This window comes from Homalodisca vitripennis, unplaced genomic scaffold (genome assembly GCF_021130785.1).
Source record: "Homalodisca vitripennis isolate AUS2020 unplaced genomic scaffold, UT_GWSS_2.1 ScUCBcl_12566;HRSCAF=22340, whole genome shotgun sequence".
In the NCBI taxonomy this organism is placed as follows: Eukaryota; Metazoa; Arthropoda; class Insecta; order Hemiptera; family Cicadellidae; genus Homalodisca; species Homalodisca vitripennis.
Genome location: NW_025788676.1, coordinates 1 through 10,094, shown reverse-complemented (window position 1 = coordinate 10,094; position 10,094 = coordinate 1). Strand labels below are relative to the sequence as shown.

At 36.6% G+C, this 10,094-nt stretch overlaps 1 protein-coding gene across 1 annotated transcript; it reads left to right on the top strand.

Annotated features, from left to right (window-relative positions):
* Positions 1-282: 282 nt before the first annotated feature.
* On the top strand, positions 283-8,431 carry LOC124375024 (the record flags this gene model as incomplete). The annotated part of the gene is made up of 3 exons (XM_046833153.1): positions 283-376; positions 5,717-5,957; positions 8,296-8,431. Coding segments are annotated over 3 exons (471 nt in total), but the record flags the coding sequence as incomplete, so codon positions are not given.
* Positions 8,432-10,094: the final 1,663 nt, after the last annotated feature.

The window sequence follows — 10,094 nt, the reverse complement described above, 5'->3', positions numbered from 1 at the left end:
ACCTTTGGTGATGGTATCGGCAGGTACATACAAGAACACTAAGCAATTGGAGTTTTCCAATTATACCGTTTGTGTTATGCATAAAAACTTTGTTGCATCACTAATAAAAAGTAAATTCATGGAATTCAGAAATAAATTGAACTTTATACGTGGTTTAGGTTGTGGGAGAATGTGTTGTATTATGTTAATAATTTCATTCTGATAAGAAAATGCTATAAACTATCCACTGGAGAACTAAACGGACTGATGTTGTGATTTCTAACAGTGAAAACACGAGGCTAGGCCCCAGCATCTAACGTCAGGCACTCGGCTAGAGTGTTACTGCAGGCGGCACCAACTCACAAGCAGTTGTCAGTTTGCCCAGCCTCCCACCCAGGTAAGCTTACCGATGTTTCACATGGTCTTGTTTTTTACCCTTCTTACGGAATCTGTACTTTCTTGGGTTTATCCTCCAATATTAAACAATAACAGTGAATTAATACAAACTCGTCTCAATAATAATACATAGGATCTGAGCAGGTAATTGGTTTTTTTTTTTATTATTCAAGGCTGTTGGTGTTTTTTTAAGATTGATTTAAATATCAAAGAAATCTTATTTCATGATTTTGGGACCAAGTCTTACTATTCGGATCATTTTATTAATGGAGTGCAAAAGAATCCCCCCACCCCCCCCCCCCCCCCCCCCCCCATTTTTTAAATCTTGTATGGAAAAAGAAAGGATTGAGCTGTTTCCAGTGTTGGATCAGCAAGATAATCTATCAAGCATAATACTTTTAGATTAAAAAAAAAAAACTATTTAAGAAGCTTCAAATTAAATGCAGGTAGGAACAAGGAACACAGTATTTTTATTTCATCTTAAATTAAAGGAACATGTGTTAAAAACAAAGTCTTGTTATCAAAACAAATTTACTTCAGCAGATTAGGATTAATTTTTCAGCATGTCAAACTAAATGAAATATACGAGGTTGGGTCGCATATTAAATAAACGAGACTGACACTGATGTGGATCCAAGGGACGGACATGGTGTCAACCGCCATTAATCAACAGCTGTTTTAGTATGAAACACTTTCTCCTTAGTATGCAGCTAGTCTTGGTTCTGTTAAACCATCATCGTTTAGTCGGAGCCTACATTTGCGTTATTGTTGTTTTCTTTTTTCTTTTTTTGCTGGAAATAATAAAATGGTTGGTGTAATAGTATAGGAACAATTAATTATTATGAAAATTTGAAATGAAATGAAAAAATAAAAAAAAATGCCTTTTATTAAAGAGGTGGAGTTAGGGTCTATCAAGCCCTCTCTACCACTCAACCCTCAAACAAAATTTCACTTTAAAAACTTAGAAAAAACTGATACTGAAACTTATAATTTACTGAAAGAAGCTGTATGGCAGGGAGTATTTATCGCACGGGGGCATGTGTTTTTGAATGGTTTAAATAAGCGTTTTTAAAGAAGGGCAGATACAGACGTTGAAGACGTAGATTCATTAGTCAAGTTGCACTTCAACGTAGAAAACAGATGAAAATGTCATAAAAAGTCAGTAATAGTAATTTGATTATTCTTGGTGGACCGTCGATTAAGCATTCGGGCAATTGTTCATTCACTGTAGGTATTTGATAAAGAATTGGTGAACGGCAAATTTTAATGACAATTTTAAACATGCTAAAAGTGTTTGCTAGAATGATGCCTAAAACTTTAACAACTTGAACAACAAGCAACATAATGTTGCTGGTTGTTGGTAATTAACAATCACTGTATGCTGACACTTTGTACGTGATTTGTTTAATTACCCATATTTTTGGAAACGGATAACATATGAAGAAACGTGGTTGAGTTTTACTAATGATCCAGGGGACATACTTAAAGGGCGGTATCGACAGTGCGAGGCTGCTCGCTGCGAATGCCTCGTGCCATCTGCCTCAGTGTGAGCTCCTTCAGCTGAGCAGCTAGTTCATGTGTGGGGGTTGGGTGTGTTGTGGGGGGCGCGAGGTCGCGAGGTGTGTAACAACGATGCTCTACTGCGAGCACATGCGAACTACCCGCATTCGTAGTGCAGACAGTCGGGACAATATGTTTTTTTTTTAGAAATGCGCAAGTTGCTGCCGGCTGATTTTATTGTCGATGGCGCACATCGATTATCAGGAAAGAAAAAAACAGAAAAAGCGACGTAAACCCCATTGGGTGGCGTCAAAAAAATTTATCGAAATCGGTTCGAATATGGGAAACAGACTCCCTAGAAGACGTGAGGTTCGAAGAAGACGTGTCAAATTTTCTTGCGAATGTCCAATGCCAAGAATTTTGATACATTTAATTTACATTGATAGAGCCTAATTGTCTGCATCATTTCATGATTATCTATGTTGACAAGTTTCGTTTGTGGAGGTTTGTTGGTTTGCAGTGCAGAATTGTGTCTGTGTACGGTGCGAGGCAGACAGCGCAGGTATCCACTTGACGCACAGCTCGGAGCGAGGCACCTTTGAGCACTGCTCTAAAACCGACAAGCGCACGGCTCACCTCACATTGTGTGACGCGAACACCTCATAGCGAGCAACCACGGTATCCACAGTCCGAGGCAAAGCCGAGCATTCGCCAAGAGGCATTTGCAGCAAGCAGCCTCGCACTGTCGATACCGGCCTTAAGAAAGCGCCACTCCATGAACTGGAACAGCCCAACTTCACCGAGAGCCGAAAAAGTAGCTTGAATGAGAAAGTCAAAATTGAAAGCAATGTTTTTTTTTTTATCCGTGAGGTTTTGTACCTTCTCTGGGTTTCAGAAGATCAAACAATTAATCAACATTACTATCTTCAGGTACTTTCTAAATTTCGTGAAATAGTAAGGAAAAACTTCCCCGAAATGTAGAAGGACAAATCGTGGGTTCTCCACCAAGACAATGCGCCAGAGACTCATTCCGCGTTATCTGTCAAGAGGTTCCCAGCCAAGTTGTGAAGAAAACATATACCTTATTCGCCCAGCAGATCTTTGTACAGATGTGTATTTGCTAACTCTCGTTCGCCTGACGAGTGAAATTCCTATATTAATAAGGAAACAAGATTTGAAATCTATTGGATATCTTGTAAAAGAGAAACCATGAGTGCTGCTAGTGGTAGCAAACTTGACCAGAAGATGACTTTCAGCTCACTGTTTTTTTTTTTTTTTTTTTTTTTTTTTTTTTTTTTTTTTTTTTTTTTTTTTTTTTTTTTTTTTTAGCCAATAAAAGTCGGTATTTTACAAATTGACAAATCTATATTTTACTGGATAATATTTTTTTATTATTCCTTTAAAAGATTACCAAATAAAATCTATATGTGTTCTTGTAAAAAACATTAAATGTGTAATTATTATTCTTTAAAAAAATTTACAATGATAAAACCAAGGTTTTTTAAATAAATTAATTCTTTTTAAAAGACATCAAATACTAACATGACCAGAATTCTAATCCTTCAAAAAAAGGCAATAAGAATACTTGCAAACCTTCATTTCCGGGAAAGCTGCAGAGAGGTCTTTGCAACATTAAAGATCTTGACCGTGACCGCTCTCTACATACAAGGTAAGTTATTTGAGATGTTGACAAAGAAAACCTATCAAGGCTTGAAGACCTGCACTACAACAACACCCGCAACTCAACTATGTATCCACTGCCCATTCACCACTTAGCACAGTATGAAAAAAAAAACCATCCTACATAGGAAGAAAGTTGAGCAACTGTCTACCGATAGAAATAAGAACGAAGAAGGGGAAACAACTAAAGACTGAACTCCATAAAACTGCTCTCACACCAGGCCATCTACACACTTGAAGAATTTTACCAAATGACCAATCATGGACATTAATATTCTACTCTAAATGTTTTATGTCACCAATTAGGTTTATTAAATTTTGACACTATCTCTGTACTTGATGTATATGAATAAAGAACATTTTGACTTTGACTCTTTTGACTACAGCAGAGGTTTAAAGAGATAGTCTAGGATGAAATACCTGCCTTGTTACAAGTTAAGTGTCAATGCGATTGCTCCTGTACTGTCCAAATTGATTGTGTCTTGCTGTTTTCCTGAAAGACTGAAATACTTGGAGATTAGACCAATTTTTCAAAAGGTTACAGAAAATGAGTTCAATAGTTATCATCCTATTTCAGTGCTAAGTAATGTGTCAAAAATCTTTGAAAAGGTAATTTATATAAGACTTCAGCAACACCGTGAGTCCCACATGTTTATTGTGCTCTGTTCAATACGGCTTTAGAAAGTCACTGCCCACAGGCACTGCTCTAGTGGACTTTGTTAATCCAATAACCCGAGCCTTGGATAGGTCACAGTTTACTTCTGGAGTTATTCTGTGACATCCAAGGCTTTGATTGTGTACATCATGATCCTGCTACTGCATAAACTAGATGGTCTGGATATTAGAGATGATGCTCTTGGCTTGATCTGTTCATACCTGAACTGTCGCAAACAGCGTACAAAAATAACTGTAGATAATATTAGACATTACTCTGGCTGGAGTGAGGTTGAGTTTGGGGTTCCACAGGGATCTATATTGAGCCCTCTCTTGTTTCTTGCCTATATGAATGATTTTAGCTATGGAATTCCTAAAATATATTTGTTTTTGCAGGTGAAATAACCTTACTCATACAAGAGAAATCATTACATGATTTGAACGTAACAACTAAAACATGTCTCGCACATTTAGAATCATGGTTTAAAAACAAAGGATTAATCTTAAATACCTCAAAAATTAATGTTATTCAGTTTAACCAAACAGTCACAAAAACATTCATCAAATCACTTAGACATGACATGGCTTAACACTGTTGAATCCCTCAAATTTCTTGGGCTCCATTTTGACCAACCTAAAATTGAATTACCATATAAACTATTTAGTTAATAAATTGTCGTCTACGTTATGCTGTCAGCATTCTGTCACAGTGCACAACTTTAGAAACATGCAAAGCAGTATATTATGCTTGTGTAGAATCTGTTTTAACGATACAGAATTGTTGTTGTCTGGGGTGCACAAAAAAACTATATATGTTTGCACAGAAGAGTATAATTAGAACATCTTAATAGCTAAAAAACAAAAGATTTAAAAATTAACTAGTCTTCGACCATTATTTAGACAGTTTGAGGTATTGACACTGACAGGAATATATGTTTATGAAGTCATAAAGTTAGTGTGTGATAGGCCTGCCTTGTATAATGAGTTTACCACCACACACCACTTCAATTAAAGGAACAATTCAAAATTTCAGTATCCCCGCCATAACCTCTCCTTAATTGACAAATACCCATTGTATATACCTTTAAAACTTTTTAACAAAATACCTCCCCACATCGCTTGCCTTAATAAAAACAAATGTTAAAGGATGTTGGTGAAGGAGGAGGCATATTACTCCATTGGATGAGTACCTGCTCTATAGTACCTAATACCTCTATAGGAACTAATTCAATTCACCTTCTAGGTTTAAATTTTTTTTATTTTATTATCTGTTGTGAGTGCAAATTGATATACAAAATGTATTTTAGGTTTAGTTAAGGGTAGTTTATATTTTATGTCTTTGAGGATGCACTTGTATTGTGTATCTTGTATCTATATAGTACTTCATGTGCAAATAAAGATCGACTAATGACTAATACATCGTGTTTGCACATTGAGATCATTGATGATCTCCGAGTAGTTACGTGGTAAACGTAGCTCAATGTACAATTGTATTCATTTTCACCAGGTGCACCTGGCGGAGAAGAAAATAGTCCAGAAGAGCAGTATGGTACGGGGAGGTTAGTGCTCAGGGGCGTCATGCCTGTCCCTCAGACCCTGTCCAGGCTGGCCCCCCCTTCTGCGGCCTGTAGTGTCCCTGCATCCTACCGCTGTGCTGGTGTCTACTCCTGCTCCTCCAACTGCGGCGCTGCAGATACAGCAAGCCCCTACACCCTCCCCTTCCACCATTGCCATCTCCACACGCCCAGGTACGTTTATTAGCTTTAGAACGTTTATAGCACACACGTACAAAACTAGTGCTAATTTTTACGTGAATTAATTAATAGTACTTCTGGCTTACTTCAAAGCAGAGAAGAAAGTAAGTAAGAGATTTTTTGGGCAACCTGAAAATATTATTCATTCTCATGGATTCTTACACGTAGACTCAGTATCCCAAAAACCATTTCAGTGATACAAGAAAACTATCTTAATAACAAAAACGTCGTTTAGAAAGTGGTTGGTAAAGCATTCCAAAAAAAAAAGATTTTTAATATTTTCTATATAGATTAACAGAGGTTGTGAATTTCTTTCAAAATTTGAACGACCGCATAATGTAACAATTAAACATTTTTTGGACAGTTATTGTTTCCACAAAGCCTGGTTTGTTATTATAGTGCCTATGATATATTATGGTTCTATATATATATAAATATATATATACGAGGGCCATCCAGAAAGTAGTACCCGTTTGTGAAATAAAAGGGACACAGAAGTAAATATTAACAAATATAAACAATGTTTTATTGAAAAGAAGCATACCTTAAACTACTTCTCCACATAATCTCCAAGCAAATTTAAAGGCATTTAGTCATAAATCGTCGTGTGACGAGTTTTTGTATTCTCCAGCGTTCATATTCCTCCGCCGCCAGCCGATGGAATTGAAATATGTAGTCACGCCTTCTTTTAAGTTCTTCATCGCTAGTCAAATCTATTTTCCTTGCCATATAAAACTCTTTAAGTTTTGGTAAAGAGATGAAAATCTGTAGAGGGCCAAGTCCGGGCGTTATACGGTGGTATGGTCCAAAAATTTACACCAATTGAATTGCTGCAGAAAGTTGTTGTGTTATCCCCGCTGCCATGAGGCCTTGGTTTTTGTGCTCTATCTGGTAAGCAATGCGAGGGGACCCACCTTGCACAAAATTTTTGAATAATGCAGATGGTCTTTGACAATTTCATGCAACAATTGTTCGAAAAAACCATTAGGGAAATGTTTCACTAGATGTCATTCAATTGTGACTCGCCGATCAGTTCCTCACGAATTCGTCTATCTGACCTCAGCAGTTTTGAATCTGTAAATGACAGATGGTCTCCCTGAACGCCTCATTCGTCGTTGTGTGTTCCCCCTTCCCCAAGTTGAAATTACGACACCCAGCGCCGAATACAGATGACTCTTCCAATCACATTGTTCTCCATACACTTCCTTTAATTGGCGATGAATATCACAAGGTCGAACAGTTTTCTTGCGCTTGAGAAATTTTAATTACAGCCCTCACTTCACAACTGGCGGCGTTTTGCAATTTTTTTTTTTAACATTATGAACTGCCAACAGAAAACAACACCAGGCAAATGCTTGTGTCACGGGAACTTGTAACAGAGAAGGCAGACAAAGCCACTGAAGCGATCTGGAACCTTGACCGGCGCGCTACTCGCTGTCGTTCTAGCGCCTCACGCGGGCAGAGAACTGAAAGAAACGGTACTACTTTCCTGGATGGCCTCGTTATATTATATATCTAAACTTTTTGAACAGGGTGAATGTCGTGTGTGTTTCGGGCCCCTGGGACCTGGGAGTTGTTTGGTGATGAAGTTTGTGAAGTTAGCAGAAATTTTCCTTGTGTGTTTACCCATGGGGATTGGCAAAGACTGGTTTTGTATAGATAATTCCTACTTTTAAAAAATTAACCTCTTTTTAAAGAAAAAACTCTCTTAATTCATCTCTAAATGTGTTTGAGTCCTGTCCTTTTAAAAAGAACTGTTTTTGTTTATCGTTGAGTATTTGTAGAAACACACTAGTTGCAATTAATCAATAATCCAAATGTTCTACATAAGCAGAGTTCGAAAATACAAAACTTTATCAATTTTTTTTTTAATTTGAGGAGGGGAATTAATCTAATTGCTCATTTGATAAACAAAACTAATCGTATGAGAGTCAGACGAGTACAGGGGGGCAGTTTAAAATCAAATATTTACCGTTTTTATTAATAAAATTCATTTAATACTCAAATACCTTAACATTGCTCTGCTTCCAAGATTAGTTAAAGTAAGTTAATAGGGTAGTAGTATCCCCTCCCTACTTTTCAGTTTTTCAAAATATTCTTAAAACGTTTACACTTCAATAATTGATAACTGGACTTCGTGGTGTGATACAGGTAATCAAACAATCGTTACTGAAATTTTATGCTATCATTGGAGAATTCCACAAAAAAATACATTACGACAATACAGGGGAAAACGTTTGTTTATTATCTGTGTATCTATTTTTGGTCAAGGCCATGAAAAGAGATTTTGTACTTTTGTGCCTTGCTAAGTTAAAAAAAAAATTTATTTCAGTGTCTGTACTAAACCAAGTGCCATGAGAAGTGAACCGTTCGGACCCAGGTTCCAGCGTGTTGGGGTCTCCAAAGGTCTACATGCCAAGCCCCTGATCCTTCTGTCTATATCCAAACCACACACAAGCCTGCACAAGGTAAAATCCTTGACATTGTATCTATATATTTAGTGGATTTGATTTCTTGAGATTATAATGGCACTGATTCTAACAAAGTATGAAGGACGATTAAATTACCAACCTTGCCAGTAATTTCGTGGATCAGCCGTTAGTTTTTTTCATTAGGAAATTGTCACCTTAATAATCCTCATGTTTCACCCTAGCTATATCGGCTATGTCGACACTCGAACCAATGCACTTAGCAATGTGTTGTGGTTCTTGTAAAAATAATCTGTTGTGTTAGAGTTTAAATTTTCAAAATCAAGATCCTTGGTTGAGAACAGGAGCATAATACTGGCACAGGAAACAAACAAAAATTATTATAGGGCACGATTCAGCTGTGTATTAGTATTTTGCGGACGACAGTTGATCGCCAGTACGCAATTTACCGACTGCTAAAACTTTTTTTGCTGTACTTTGTGTAAAAAAATTGTTAAACTAGATAAACATCATTAACGAAAATTATCATACTTTTGAAAATTAATTTTTAGCTTGCAGTTTAGTATTTTCTGCATTAACGTTTGTGTATCGCTGATGCGTTTCCATGCGTATGTTCTCTGGACACCAGCTGAACGGCTCAGTACGCAAGTTGCTAAATCACAGAAAAGTGATTATAGTTGTACTTAATACATAAAAATCTGTAGGTAAAAACATGAATTAAACAAATTATTATAGTTTTGCAAAAAGTAATATTTTGCAAATTATTTTGTAGTCTTCTAAGCATTCACGCTATCCACTGTGAGTCTTCCTCTTCTAATTGTGGAGCTGCGCAGCTGATCGTTTAATTAATCATATTGCAAATCGGCAAAAAAGTGTGATTTTTGTCGTACTTTGGTGTATGAAAACCCGTAGATATAGATATTTTTAATTACAAATTATCTTAGTTTTGTAAATATTTGTCTTGCAGTTCTGTATATTATGATGGTGCTCTCCGCGAATGCTGCTGCATATATTCGCTGGTCGGTGCAGTATGCAAAGCACAGATCGCTATAATGCTTAGATAGATTGCCACATTAATAGACTAACAATGATAGTCTGGATAAAATTGATTCCGTACAGTTCACAAGTGTCTCCATAAACCATATGCAGTTCCAGGTGAAAACATAGTGAACATAGCAAACCCGCTGTACAGCCATTAGCCCAACAGTTTTTACGACAATCCCAGCAACTTCAGGACGTTCACAACCGGCACCGGACACAACAACCTCAGTCCAACAAACCAGGGCCACACTCCACCCATGCTCCAAGGTCAATCTCAGGATAACTGATACCACTCTTACATCTACTCTACTTTGAAATATTTGAATTCATCACATAATCTATATATGTTAATTTTTTTGATGTAGAATTGAAAGAAAGTTTATGACTTATCATATGTATTGAATAGTACAATTCTTTTAAAATACGATGCTATTCCTTAGCAATCAGTTTAAAACTGAAAACTCCATCTTCTCATTTCTCCATTCACCCAAACCAATTATTGTTCAAGTGATCTATTTAATCAATTCTTGTTATGGAGGGAAATAGAATTTATTTTTTAAAAATCAAATCGTTATTTAAGAATAAAGTAAGGATTTTTTGTGTGTACTTTATAGGCTGTTGCTTTATACAGAGACCACAGTAGACTTCCTATTGTCTAGCC